This window comes from Microchirus variegatus, assembly GCF_963457635.1.
Source record: "Microchirus variegatus genome assembly, chromosome: 11".
Lineage (NCBI taxonomy): Eukaryota > Metazoa > Chordata > Actinopteri > Pleuronectiformes > Soleidae > Microchirus > Microchirus variegatus.
The window spans coordinates 26,462,143-26,477,457 of NC_139812.1; the positions used below are offsets into that span (position 1 = coordinate 26,462,143).

At 41.0% G+C, this 15,315-nt stretch overlaps 1 protein-coding gene across 1 annotated transcript in view; it reads left to right on the top strand.

Moving 5' to 3' along the window:
• Nucleotides 1-15,315, top strand: part of lrmda (leucine rich melanocyte differentiation associated) — a gene marked incomplete at its 3' end in the record, with an annotated part of 362,986 nt that overhangs the window by 211,997 nt on the left and 135,674 nt on the right. The window contains exons 3-4 of the mRNA XM_083897596.1: nucleotides 12,210-12,336; nucleotides 15,003-15,142. Coding sequence (XP_083753722.1) covers nucleotides 12,210-12,336; nucleotides 15,003-15,142 — 267 coding nt within the window. The remainder of the gene's footprint in view (nucleotides 1-12,209; nucleotides 12,337-15,002; nucleotides 15,143-15,315) is intronic.

Below are 15,315 nucleotides of genomic sequence, written 5' to 3' on the forward strand. Positions count from 1 at the left end.
CCTTTGGCACAAACGTCTCAGCGACTGAAGCCGTGACTGATTCGATCTTTAATGATCACAGGCATGAATTCACGCGTCGTGTTTGTCTTTGTTAAATCATTGACTCTGAGCTTTTTTTTCCTTCTTCTTCTTCTTCTTCTTCTTCTTCTCTCGCTTCATTTTCCCCTCACACATTCCTCACTGTCAGTGTGTGTGTGTGTGTGTGTGGCTTCATCACACTGACAGGCGTTTCATAGAGGTGGTTTTTAATGCGCGCCTGGACATCGCCGTGGCAGGGTCATCCATCAGACGCCGAGGCAACATCGATCATTCGGCGGCGCGCGCAGACGCAGCCCGGTGATTATTTGCTATTAGGCGGATGCTGAGGCGCGAGAGAGCGGCTGACGGTTGACAGTTGAACTCACTCAGACGTGATGCTGACGAGCACTGACCCTGAACGCTGTCGTGACAGGAGGCCGACAGTGGGATTCCGCCGCTCGCTCATCGCGCGTTAGCGTCGAATGTTTTGTTTGTTGTTTTTTGTTGTGATTTTTTTGTCGAGTTAATTTCCAGCTGCAGGAGATTCGGCCGCCGCCGTCATCTCTTTGTTCAAGAAGCGGTGCATTCTGCACGGGGATAAATGTTTGAATTCATATCTGTAATGTTTACTTTATTTAACCAGTAATTTTAAGAACTAGTGCAGTTCCAGTAGGAAGTATGTATTCCTATAGTGGGAGCTAAAGAAGATGTTTCAGTGATGGTAATGCATGATAAGGAACGTAAAGGCTAACACTGTGCAACCTCATTAGGCACAACACAAATGTGCCTGTGAAGAAAGTCAGCTCACTGTCAAAGTGCATCAGGGCAGATGGATCAATTTCAAAAATTCATTAAAATTATTCCTTAAGAGATTTGCAAATATTTTCAACGGATCCTTGTTCAGGGCGATGCCGACTGTTATGATGGTAAATTTCAAGTCATTCCGAGATAGTTTTTGTTTTTGAGACTAAAGTCAGCTCACTGTCAAAGTGCATCAGAGCAAATGGATCATTTTCCGATTTTTAAAAAAATCATTAAAATTATTCCTGAAGAGATTTGCAAATATTTTCAACTGATCCTTGTTCAGGGAGATGCTGACTATTATGATGGAAAATTTCAAGTCATTCCGAGATACTTTTTTTTTTGGAGAAGAAAGTCAGCTCACTGTCAAAGTGCATCAGAGCAAATGGATAATTTTCTACATTTCAGAAATTCATTATAATTATTCCTTAAGAGATATGCAAATATTTTCAATGGATCCTTGTTCAGGGCGATGCCGACTATTATGATGGTAAATTTCAAAACATTCCGAGATACTTTTTGTTTTCGAGAAGAAAGTCAGCTCACTGTCAAAGTGCATCAGGGCAAATGGATCATTTCCTACATTTCAAAAATTCATAAAAATTATTCCTTAAGAGATATGCAAATATTTTCAATGGATCATTGTTCAGGGCGATGAGGACTATTATGATGGTAAATTTCAAGTCATTCCGAGATACTTTTTGTTTTTGAGACTAAAGTCAGCTCACTGTTTAAGTGTATGAGAGCAAATTAATCATTACCTGAATTTCAAAAAATCATTAAAATTATTCCTTAAGAGGTTTGCAAATATTTTCAACAGATTCTTGTTCAGGGCGATGCCGACTATTATGATGGTAAATTTCAAGTCATTCCGTTATCAAACCAAGCGTTTAATAACGATGTAAAGAAGCAAAATTGTTACTGCTGCTCTCTTTCTCCCTCTGTGTCTATCAGTGGAACTGCAGCCTCACATCCGTAGGCGTCTGCTCGTCTTATGGATGAATTTTTAAATCAAGCGTCAGAGCTTTTTTTGTGTGTGTGTGTTTTTTTTTACATTGATATAAGACACATATTTTTTTCCACGTGTATCTGTGGTTTGCAGAAAATGTACAAATCCACCAAACCGTACGATCCTGGAGATCGGGTCGTTGTTTATTTCTGCTTTCGTTTTTTCCTCGTTGTTCGACGTCAAACGTACTTCATTTCTTTCTCTTTTTTTTTTCTCGACATTCCCCGGCTGATGGACTGACCCATCAGTGGATTTTTACACCATTATACACACAGTGTGTGTGTGTGTGTGTGTGTGTGTGTGTGTGTGTGTGTGTGTGCGTGCGCTTGTTTGTCCTGCATTGATGTCCTCGCTGACTGAGATGCCATCAGTGAATTGATTTCCAGCTCCCACTCACTGAAGGAGGAGGGTGTTTGTCATGTGGATAGACAACTAATCTTTCAACACAGACATTCACAAGACACACTGCTGCTGCTCGGCGAGCAACAGCGAGGAGGGGGAGTGTTGTATATAGAGCTGTACACAGACTGTGTACTGATGGATTTCACCGTGTACAATTTAGTTTTGTACAGGAGGAGCTGACACACTCTGTCCGACCGCGTAACAAATACGACGCTGGGAATTGAAAATCTGAGAGTATTTTCCGCGTTTATGAACTAAAATATCCGCAATATTTAACAGTCGGGATAGTGTAATTGTTTTCTGTGGTTTTGTGTTGTGCTTAAGCCTCCAACCACTAGGTGGCAGCAGGCTTGACTTCTATGTTTTGCTCCTCAAGAGACAAAGAAAACTGAATATGGATCAAATGTAAAAAAAAAAATTTGGGGGGGGGGGAAAGTACGATGTGTCGCGTTCCGTTTGTAATCGGAACTGGAAACCTCGGATAACATTGTTACAGACTGGTGTTGCTAACAAATGCTAGCTAGGCGAGATATGTTAGCGTTTGCGACTTCTCAACTAAAACGCGATAAACTTGGTGGTGATGTCGCTCCCGGGTACAATATCTCACTGTTTGACGACCTTTTCTTAACAATTAACGCATCCCAATATATCACGATTTTGTCACGTGTGCGTTGGGATATGTACAGTACGATATGTCGCATTCCGTTTGTAATCGGAAATGGGAACCTAGGAAATTTTACTTGGAAACTCGGAGAAATCTTCTACGCTGTTTGCGCAAAAATACCGCGTTGAGCATTGTTAACGACTGGCATTGCTGACAAAGGCTAGCCTGAGATATGTTAGCGTTTACGACTTCTTGGTGGTGATGTCACTCCCGGAACAATATCTCACTGTTTGACGACCTTTTCTTAACTAACGGAAACTGAATTCCGTACAACGTAAAAACACCTGCACCAAACCCAGTAGAAAAAAACTGCCTTGTTTGGTCGGTTTCTGTCACTTTGGCAAATCCGAACAAAAAATTTTCAAAAGCCGAATTCTCCAAAATAACACGTAATATTACACTTGATCTTATCGATGCGGGCAGCACTGGATCGAGAACTCCCGTGAGCTGTCATGTGAAGTCAGCTCACTGTCAAAGTGCATCAGGGCAAATGGATCATTTTCTCAATTTCAAGAAATCATAAAAATGATTCCTTAAGAGGTTTGCAAATATTTTCAACAGATCCTCGTTCGGGGCGATGCCGACTGTTATGGTGGCAAATTTCAAGTCATTCCGAGATACTTTTTTTTTTGTGGAAAAGTGAGCCTAAACGCCAATTTCTTGTTCTAAAACCTGGTCTAAAAGACAAGATAAAGCGTTGGAAACATTCTTAAGGTGTCGCAGACGACTTATTAGAAACCACATCGGTGCTGTCGATCCCTTATACCTTTCAATCAAGGAGCTCAGACTTCATTCCCCGGGGACAAACCCGGGGTCAAAGCCAGACTTATGAGGTTGATTTCTGACAGAAATATGTCCGTCAGGTTTCTGATCCCCGCGACGCCGGCGTCGATCCCGCGGCTCGTTAATCAGACGCTCGGCGGAGATTCGATGGGAAGCAGGAGGCCGGGTGATGCTGACCTCAGAGCAGCCACTTTGATTTTTATCTGGCCCTGGTTCTGCCACTGTGTGTGTGTGTGTGTGTGTGTGTGTGTGTGTGTGTGTGTGTGTGTGTGTGTGTGTGTGTGTGTGTGTGTGACAGGATCAGTCCCTGTCTGGCTTTAGCGGAACACTCTGTGCCGGCGCTAATGACACTGAGGGGCGAATATTAACCTCACACACTCAGCAGGAACATCCACAGACACTGGTGAGTCTATAAATCAGACGCCGCAGGAGCCGCAGAGGAATTATCATTTAAACACACACACACACACACACACACACACTGAGACGTAGAGTGTGGACATTTCCAACTACTTAAACTGTGATACTCCATTATAAACCGTGAAATAATGAGCAGCGGTGGCATTTAAAGGCACGGGGGTTCGTACCGTTTTTTTTTAAAAGGACATAATGTTAATTCTCCTGGGTTTAGAACGTGCAGATACTTAGCAAAAGCCTCTAATAAATATGTGCTATCTTAGCATAAGAAACTACCCTTTTAATTGATGTTTTTCACCGTAAAAATCCCTCGCACCAAACCCCATTGATAAAATCAACGATTTTAACACCACAGCGCGCAGGAGTTGTCGATCGACCGTCGCCGCCAAAAGTGCGTTAAAACGTCTTATTTTGTGACTTTGGTGTTCAAGAAATAACTTATAAATTGTTTTAGTGGCAGAAAACGACCAAATAAAGCAGCCGTAGACCTTGAGTTAGTGTTTCTCCTTGAAAATAAAATGCTGATTTTCTCTATGGACTTTGGTGTGAGAGAAAAAGAAGAAATTAAATTACTATATAGTCAAATAAAATAAATATATAATAGCTTATCATAAGAAACTACCTTTGAAAAAAAAAAAATTATAATAAAAATTGTTACTTTATCTCCCACACCGAACCCCATTGATAAAATCAGCGATTTTTACACCACAGCACACAGGAGTTGTTGATCCACTGCTGCCTCCAAAAGTACATTAAAACGTCTTATTTTGTGACTTTGGTGTTAAAATAAATAACTTATAATGTTCCTTAGTGCCAGAAAACGACCAAATAAAGCAGCCGTAGACCTGGAGTTAGTGTTTCTCCTTGAAAAGTTCAACCGTTTTGCAGATGACGTTCATCCGTGCATCATAGACTAATGAATCCATTATTTGTTGTATAATATAATCTCTAAAGTTGTTTTTCTTCTTATTATTATTTTTTTTTTAAACTACGAACATTTTTTTTTACATTATCCGACTCGCGGTGATGCTGTTACACCTACAGGCCAGCGGGGGCAGGAGCGAGTCCGCGGCTCTCTGTACAAAGCAGATGAAGATTAAAGTGACATAAAGAGACGTGTAATCCTGTTCTCCGTGTGTGTGTGTGTGTGTGTGTGTGCGTGTGTGTGTGCGCGTGTGTGTGCGTGTGTGTGCGTGTGTGTGCGTGTGTGTCCTGGACGTGTGATCTTTAAATGACTGCCACCTGAGGCCTGAGCGGCAGAGAGAGTGAGACGCCACGCTGAGACGCAGACAGACAGATAATGACATGACGTCTAATTCTAATAAGTGTGTGTGTGTGTGCGTGTGTGTGTGTGTGTGTGTGTGTGAGGAGGTGGGAGGACGTTTACACGGCGTCACGTTCACAGATGATGTCGTCTTCGTTTACCTCGGGCTCGTCCTGACATGACTTCTGATTCTATATTTTGGTGTTTTTTGATGTTTATTTGTGTGTTTTTTGATGTTTATTTAGACTCGGAGACAAACTTTAATCACATAAATGAAGAGATTTTATTTTAATTTGACTTAATTTTGTTTTTACATTTTTATTGCCATAACAAAGATGGCGTCGAAAGCAGCGAAGCGAGTACGCTACAAATGAAGTGTTTTCTTTGTTAATAGAGATATAAAAGTGATGAAAACCATTGTATTATCTTAGTTAAGGCCCATATTATGGATTACTGACGTCATTGTTGCGTAACATTTATTTTTATTTTACGGTGCGGACAAGCAACGAGTACGGATGACGTAAATGTGTTCTACTTCTTCTTCTTCTTCTTTTTTGGAGTCGACAGACCGGACGCAGCTTTCGCGTTATTCTGCCCCCTACAGTCTGAAGACGTATCTGCGTTTAAGGGGTGTCCCATTTCTATGTGACAAAATAACCCTCAACGCTTGGTTTTGAGGGCCAGTTAAGATTAAGGGTTGAGCTTGAGGGTTAAGATAGGATTTGGAATTGGCCCTATGTTGGTCCTAGACCAGTCAGACTACTCTAAGTTGGTACTAGACTAGTCTTACTAGTCTAATGTGGGTACTAGATTAGTCTGACTGGTCTAATTGTGGTCCTAGACTAGTCTTACTAGTCTAATGTTGGTACCAGACTAGATTTACTGGTCTAGTTTTCATACTAGACTAGTCAGAGTAGGCTAATGTGGTACTAGACTAGTCTGAGTGGTCTAATTTGTTTACTAGACTAGTCTGACTGGTCTAGTTTTGGTCCTAGATTAGTCTGACTGGTCTAATGTTGGCCCTAGACCTGTCAGACTAGTCTAAGTTGGTACTAGCCTAGATGTACTGGTCTAATTTTGGTCCTAGACTACTCAGACTGGTATAATTTTGGTACTAGACTAGTCTTACTAGTCTAATGTTGGTACTAGACTTGTCTGACTGGACTAATTTTTGTCCTAGACGAGTCAGGCTAGTCTAATGTTGGTACTAGCCTAGATTTACTGGTCTAATTTTGGTCCTAGACTAGTCAGACTGGTCTAATTTTGGTACTAGACTAACTTTACTAGTCTAATGTTGGTACCAGACTAGATTTACTGGTCTAGTTTTCATACTAGACTAGTCAGAATAGTCTAATTTTGGTACTAGACTAGTCTGACTGGTCTAGTTTTGGTCCTAGACTAGTCAGACTGGTCTAATTTTGGTACTAGACTAGTCTTACTAGTCTAATTTTGGTACTAGACTTGTCTGACTGGACTAATTTTTGTCCTAGACGAGTCAGACTAGTCTAATTTTGGTACTAGCCTAGATTTACTGGTCTAATTTTGGTCCTCGACTAGTCAGACTGGTCTAATTTTGGTACTAGACTAGTCTTACTAGTCTAATGTTGGTACCAGACTAGATTTACTGGTCTAGTTTTGGTACTAGACTAGTCAGACTGGTCTAATCTTGGTACTAGACTAGTCTGACTTGTTTAATTTGGTACAAGACTAGTGAGACTGGTCTAATTTTGGTACTAGACCAGTCAGACTAGTCTAATGTTGGTACTAGACTAGATTTACGGGTCTAGTTTTGGTGCTAGCTCCTCGTTTTAGGGCCACAATCGTATCTGAAACACCAGTTTTGATGAATTCCACGTCCTTTTCTTTTAAGATCTCACTGTTTACATTTGAAATGAATGTACGGTTGAATGTAATGACATCATCATCGTGTTACATATATATATATATATATATATATATATATATATACAGTACAAATACATATGTATAAAAAATAAATGAATGCTCTATTGCCCTGAAAGAGGCCTGTGTGTGTGTGTGTGTGTGTGTGTGTGTGTGTGTGGTCAATAAATAAATAAATTTAAATACATTAAAATATCTGTACTGTGACATAAAGGCTAACGTTATTCTAGAGTTTTTGTTTTAATGTCTTGTTTTGGAATAACGGAGTTCCAGCGTGGATTTAGATTTAGAGGTTTGTTAACTGACTATTACCACCTGTGCGTCCATGCGTGTGTGTGTGTGTTATGTGTGTGTTATCGTGTGTGTGTGTGTTGGGCTGCAGTCCTGTGGGTGATGTTATTAGCTGCTCGGTTAAAGGCAGCGCGGCGGCGCAGGAGGGAGCCTTATTAATTGTTGTTTTCGTGTCACCGCTGCTGCGTGCACTCGCTGATTTAATCAGTTAAATTCACAGCCATGGGAGGAGGAGGAGGAAAAAAAAGAAAAAGAAAGAAAAAGAAAGAAAACGCCACCGAGTCCCAGTTTAGCCTGAACTTGCAGCGCTGGGATTGAACTGGTAATCCAGCTCTCTGCGTTCCCTCTGAGCCGCTTTTATAGATGAGCTTTAACACGCGGCGCGGAAAAAAACTAACAGAGTTTTTAAGCAACTGCTGCAAAAACCACTGCACTCTCACAACAACATTTACTTTAAACTAAACTAATGAGCGTTAATGGAGCCCAGTCCCTCTGCTGTGCTATAAGCACACTGCAGTTGTATAGAAATGGCAACATAATTGAGTTAATTTATTTTATTTTTTTTAAATGTTGAGATTATAATAATGGTTTATTCAACTCCATTGAATTAAATTCTGCTACCACCATTTGTCATTTGTTAAATGCACCCGCTGCACCGAATCCCATTGAGAAAATCATCAATTTTGTGATTACGTCTCATTTGGAGCGTGAACAAAAGGGTCACGTGATCAAATTTACACCAATTTTAGTCTTTTCTATCTTAAGAACACTTCTGCTGCTTTATAACACTGTTTTACACATTTTTAGTGTCTGAAAAGTCATGTTTTGTAAACACTTTCACTCTCCTGCACCAAATCCCATTGAGAAAATCATCAATTTTGTGATTACGTCTCATTTGGAGCAGGAACAAAAGGGTCACGTGATCAAATTTACACCAATTTTAGTCTTTTCTATCTTAAGAACACTTCTGCTGCTTTATAACACTGTTTTACACATTTTTAGTGTCTTAAAAGTCACGTTTTGTAAACACTTTCACTCTCCTGCACCAAATCCCATTGAGAAAATCATCAATTTTGTGATTACGTCTCATTTGGAGCCTGAACAAAAGGGTCACGTGATCAAATTTGCACCAATTTCAGCGTTTTCTACCTTAAGAACACTTCTGCTGTATAATGTAACTGTTTTAAACATTTTTTAGTGTCTGAAAAGTGAAGTTTTAAAAACACTTTCACTCTCCTGCACCAAATCCCATTGAGAAAATCATCAATTTTGTGATTACGTCTCATTTGGAGCCTGAACAAAAGGGTCACGTGATCAAATTTGCACCAATTTTAGTCTTTTCTATCTTAAGAACACTTCTGTTGTATAATATAACTGTTTTAAACATTTTTAGTGTCTTAAAAGTCACGTTTTGTAAACACTTTCACTCTCCTGCACCAAATCCCATTGAGAAAATCATAAATTTTGTGATTACGTCTCATTTGGAGCCTGAACAAAAGGGTCACGTGATCAAATTTACACCAATTTTAGTCTTTTCTATCTTAAGAACACTTCTGTTGTATAATATAACTGTTTTAAACATTTTTAGTGTCTTAAAAGTCACGTTTTGTAAACACTTTCACTCTCCTGCACCAAATCCCATTGAGAAAATCATCAATTTTGTGATTACGTCTCATTTGGAGCGTGAACAAAAGGGTCACGTGATCAAATTTGCACCAATTTTAGTCTTTTCTATCTTAAGAACACTTCTGTTGTATAATATAACTGTTTTAAACATTTTTAGTGTCTTAAAAGTCACGTTTTGTAAACACTTTCACTCTCCTGCACCAAATCCCATTGAGAAAATCATACATTTTGTGATTATTTCACATTTAGAGTGTTAAAGGTCACATAGAGTGGTCCTGTTGCACATATATGTGAGTTATGGAGGTCTACTTACATATATTAAGTTGTTTTTATGGTCAAAATCCTCCTAGTTGATGTAAACGAGCCGATTGAAATCTGTCCTTTTCGAAGCGCTTGTCAGTCGCGCTATTTCAGCCATAAATCTCGCCCGAGAAGACAGAGTGTGTTGTGATTGGCCAGCCAGCGTAGAGCCTTCCCACCTGTGTTGTGATTGGCCAGGTATCTGGAAGTGACGTAATCTATCACGTCAGCTCTCATAAACTTAGCGCCCCCCTCTGGAGCGGTGGATGCACTGCTCCTCATTATCAAAACATTGTTTTAACAGTGTTTAAAAATAGCTTCTTCACGACTCCCCACCGCAGTCCCTTTATGACTTTAAACCGGAGTCAGACCCAGAGTCAGAAGACACTGTCGCTCGTGAAACACCTCCACAACGGACGTTATTCTTCTTCTGCGGTTCAATGTACGTAACCGGATGTGCCCGGACTAGTGCCCGGAGCAGGACGATCGGTTGTTCAGGAGAACCGCTGCTTACGTAACGTTAACGGGATTTTCAGAGATCTCGTTGAGCCCCGAGATTACAATAAAACACAACGTTCTCAGCAGTGGCTGAACTGTTTGTTTCGAACCGTCAGGGCTTCATAAACAAGGTAATGACGCAGATACACACCAAAAAAAACAGCGATAATAGGAACTTCCGGTCTAGTTCCGCTTTAACAAAAGGGTCACATAATTAATTGTGCACCAATTTAAGTGTTTTCTATCTTAAGAACACATCCGCTGTATTATCTCACTGATAGACACATTTTTAGTGTCTTAAAAGACAAGTTTTATACACTTTCACTCTCCTGCACCAAATCCCATTGAGAAAATCATCAATTCTGTGATTATGTCATGGTTTAAAAGTTATCAAAAGTGTCTCGTAATAATAAAATTTGCTCCAAAAATAGTGTTTGCCAACTTAAGAACACATCGGCTGCTTTATCTCACTGTTAGACAGACCTTTAGTGTCTGAAAAGGGACGTTTTATAAACCATTTCACTCTCCTGCACCAAATCCCATTAAGAAAATCATCAATTTTGTGATTATGTTATGATTGGAGCGTGAAAAAAGGGTAATGTAATAAAAAATTGCACCAGTTTTAGTGTTTGCTATCTTAAGAACACATCGGCTGTATTATCTCACTGTTAGACACATTTTTAGTGTCTTAAAAGTCAAGTTTTGTAAACCCTTTCACTCTCCTGCACCAAATCCCATTGAGAAAATCAGTGATTTTACATCCCAGCACACAGGAGTATATTAAACCACTGCTGACTCCATCACTCATTTAGAATGTGTTCATTTGTAAATTCTGTGTGTGAAATGACTAATTTGGATTAAATTAAGTGACACAAACTCACCAAAAGAGGCAGCGTTGAGGCAGCAGCTGCTGTTTTATGTTGAGCTAAAAACGCACATTTTCTCTATGGACTTTGGTGAGAGAGAGAGAAAGTTAAAATAATGTAGAAATGTTTGTGTATCAGTGAAATAAAGCTCAAATGTGTTAATTTAAGATTAAATCGGAGGTGGAGTTCAATCCCGGGGTTGTGAAGTGACCACGTTTTCATCCACAAAGTCAAATTATTCACTTTTAATGACATTTTTTATGTCGTTTGGAGCAAATTCACATTTAAGAAGCTGGAAAAAAATCATAAAAGTTGTTTTATTCGCTGAGAAAAAAGTTAATTTCATATTTTTTTATTATTATTATTAATAATAAATAACTAATTGTTGGCGACCTTTTGACCTTTTTAGTTGCAGTTAATTTATTCGTTTTGTGACACAAAAAAGTTACATTGTCACATTTCAATGCCACACACACACACACACACACTCACACTGGTTTCCAGGACTTCAGAGGACGTTCCACCGACTTACATTCATTTATTTAGACTTATTTAAAATCCTGACCTCTGACCTCTGACCCTTAGACTCACTTTAAAACACGTCTTCACCTTTACAAATGTACTCATTTACGCTGTTTTTTGTGAGTGTGTAAACAGACTGAGGTCCCAACAACATAAGGAATACCAGCCACGCACACACACACACACACACACACACACACACACAGTCGTCTATAACGTGGTGAACTTTGCAGAGCCCTAAAAATCAGCCTCTCCATCATTTTTATGAACGTGTGAGAAACCGCGGCGGCGAAGGCTAGCGCCCCGCTGACCTTTGACCTCTCTTTGCGACGTGTCATAAAACACAGCAAAAAAAAGTAAAAAATCCTCAATTCCTCTTCTTTTTTTCTTAAAAAAAATAAAACAACAACAACAACAAAACAAACAAAAAAAAGTCGTATTTGATGCGAGCGCGGCGAGCGTTAACCTCTGTGTCAGCGCCGAGCAGGAAGAGGAAGTTGTTCCCAGTGATTCTGCCGCTTCCTGTGTGAAAATGATGGATGACGAGTTGGATTTGTGTCCGGGGGAGTGAAGGTGAACTGTGACAGAGTGATTTGTCTTGGGAGGAGGAGGAGGAGGAGGAGGAGGAGGAGGAGGAGGAGGCCAAACTGGACGCCCCCCGGAGGCGATTCCCGTCCTGCTCGTACGCCGTCCAAACGCCGCTACCGCCGTTTTTTGTTTGTTTTGACCCCTCCCTCCCCCCGTCCATCCCTCATCCTGTCACTCAGGACTCTTTCTTTCTTTCTTTCTTTCTTTCCTCATCCCTAACCCTCTCTCTCCTCCTCTGGTCTCTCCTCGTCTCCTCAGGTCACTGTCCGGCCTGGAGAGCTTCGCTCGGCTGGAGGAGCTCCTGGTCGACAACAACCTGCTGGGCAACGACCTGCGGTTGCCGGGGTTACCGCGCCTCCACACCCTGACGCTGAATAAGAACAGAATATCCTTTTCACGTTTTGCGACGGATTCTGCGTCGCTCTCAGACTCTCGGAGTCGGTTTGAGTTAAAGGCTCGGTTTGATTCTCTGTTAGTGTGTGTGTGTGTGTGTGTGTGTGAGTCTCAGTGGTCTCTGAAGCACAGCGACCTCTAGTGGAGACAGACAACACAGCAGAGGTGGTTGGATTTTCAGAGAGGGAAACACAGATGTGTGTTGGTTTAAAATAGTTTGTGTAAAAAATAGTGGGAAAAAACATTACAATTATTTAATTTGACAAAAAATAGCAGGTGACTTCATTTTAGTTGAGTTTAAATGGAAATTATTATTACAAAATGTGGCTGTTCTTAATCTAAGAGCCATTTTCTTGTACACACACACACACACACACATATATAGTATATGTACATGTACATATATATTTAATCTTCACATAGACTTAAATAATTTATCCTGAGAATAAATCATGGACTGGTTTATTGTGTAGTTGATCAGTTTGCGTCACATACATTTGTCCACACTTTACTAAATGATAACTGTACTATAACTAAACTATACTGTACGGTATTATACTACTGTACTGTAATACACTTGAAGATACAATTCAGTAACTTTAATATACTGTAATATAATGCACCACATTACAAGTTACTACACTACACTATGCAGTACTACTTTAATCTACTTTTGTTGACTATACTAAACTAAACTATACTGTATGGTACTACACTGCTACACACTATTACGCTGTATTACTCTAAGCTTTTGTTGACGATACTATAGAATAAAATACTATCTATTTTTCTATTTTATCTATGTAGCAAGCTAGATGGCTATCTATGTATCTAGCTAGCTGCATAGATAGCTATGAAGCTAGCTATCTAAACATATGTCTAGTTAGCTAGTTAGTTAGACAGACACAGTTAACTACCAGTCTGTAGCTTGCTACGATAGATAGTATTTTATTCTAAACTATAGTATAGTTAGATAGTTAGTCTAGTTTGAGTTAGCAGTTAACTGCCAGTCGGTGTGTGTGTAGCTATCTAGCTATCTAACATCTGTCTATCTAGTTAGCTAGCTAGTTAGACAGACAGACAGTTAACTACCAGCTTGTGTGTGTAGCTAGCTAGATAGCTAACTAAACATCTGTCTATCTAGTTAGTTAGTCAGACAGACAGTTAACAACCAGCCTGTGTGTATGTGTGTGTAGCTAGCTTGATAGCGATCTATCTAAACATCTGTATATCTAGTTCGTTAGCTAGACAGACAGTTAACAACCAGCCTATGTGTGTAGCTAGCTAGATAGCTATCTATCTAAACATCTGTCTATAATTAGCTAGCTAGTTAGACAGTTAACTACCTGTGTGTGTGTGTGTGTGTGTGTGTGTGTGTGTGTGTGTGTGTGTGTGTGTGTGTGTGTGTGTGTGTGTGTGTGTGTGTGTGTGTGTGTGTGTGTGTGTGTGGCTAGCAAGATAGCTATCTAAACATCTGTCTATCTAGTTAGCAAGTGAGACAGAATGTTATCAACCAGCCTGTGTATGTGTGTGTAGCTAGCTAGCTATCTATGTAAACATCTGTCTATCTAGTTAGCAAGCTAGTTAGACAAACAGACAGTTAACTACCAGCCTGTGTGTGTATGTGTTTAGCTAACCAGATAGCTATGTAAACATCTGTCTATCTAGTTAGCTGGCTAGTTAGACAGCCAGTTAACTACCAGGCTGTGTGTGTGTCTGTGTGCGCGTGTGTGCGTGTGTGTGTGTGTCTGTGTGTGTGTGTGTGTGTGTTACCCTGGTCTCCTCAGTGTAAACATGTTAAATCACCAGAGTTTCTGTTCACAGTTAAAAGCCCAGAAAAACTTCAGGACACACAGTCTGTTTATGATCACTCACAAATGTGTGAAGCTCGGCGCGGCGCGCTAACGCTTCAGAGCAGCTTTAGCGATGTGTCCTGTTTTTGCTCTGGTTTATGCAGATCCTGCTGGATAATGATGCTCACACACACACACACACACACACAGAGTCAACATTAAAACCGGGGCTGCTTGAAGTGTTCGTCTGGGACCGAGCGCGCCCGGGTTTTGGTTGTGAAGTGGTCGGCACATGCTAATAGGCCAATTATGTACATCCTGTCGTGGCGCGGTGCCATTTTAAAGCTGGGAGCAGTGCATTAGCGCAGTTGTATTTTGACACTTTGGGGCTCAATTTTCCTAGCGAATGTATTAGTGATGAATGTGCCTGCTTTAGGCGCCTGTTTGTGTGTTTTTTTTTCCACGTTTTTTTTTTTTTTTTTCCCCTCCGCTGGAGTTGAAGAAGAAGAAGAAGAAGAAAAATAAAAAAAAAGTTTTTTTTCCGCCGCGCTGGTGAAGCACGGACCGTTTGAACCGCAGGGCATCCATCATTTTGTCACCGTTGTGCACTCGGCCACCGAGGAAATGAAAGAGATGAAGAGACGGCGGCGGGCGGCGGCAGCCAAACTGTGTCGCCGCTGTTCGCCAAAGTCTGCACCTTTTCCTAAATCGCCCACTCTCACAAAGCCGCCGACTGTGGCCCCTGTGAATGTGACGGTGACGCGTCCGAGGGCCGACGGGCCTCACGGGGAGGGTGCGCGGCGAATGCTAAATGCTAATGTAATTAACAGCGCTCGCAGGCTCCTTGACACGCGCCCTCCGACACCTGACGGACATCGAGGCGCTGCTGGAGCACTTGGCCGACGCCGCCCCGTCGCTGCAGTACCTGAGTCTGCTGGGCAACCAGGCCTGTCCCAACCAGCTGGTCAGCCCGGATAAGGACGAGGACGACTACCAGAGATACAGGTGAGCGATGATGTCACAGCGACCTCGCCGTGTTACCTGATACGTAAACGTGACGCCAACAGACTGCCGTACACCGATTGTGTCCTAGAGTGAAAACTACCTTTTTAACGGGAAAGTCAATCTCTGGAAGAACCTGTAATTTCAAATATGTGTGTGGTCACGTGCCTAGGCAG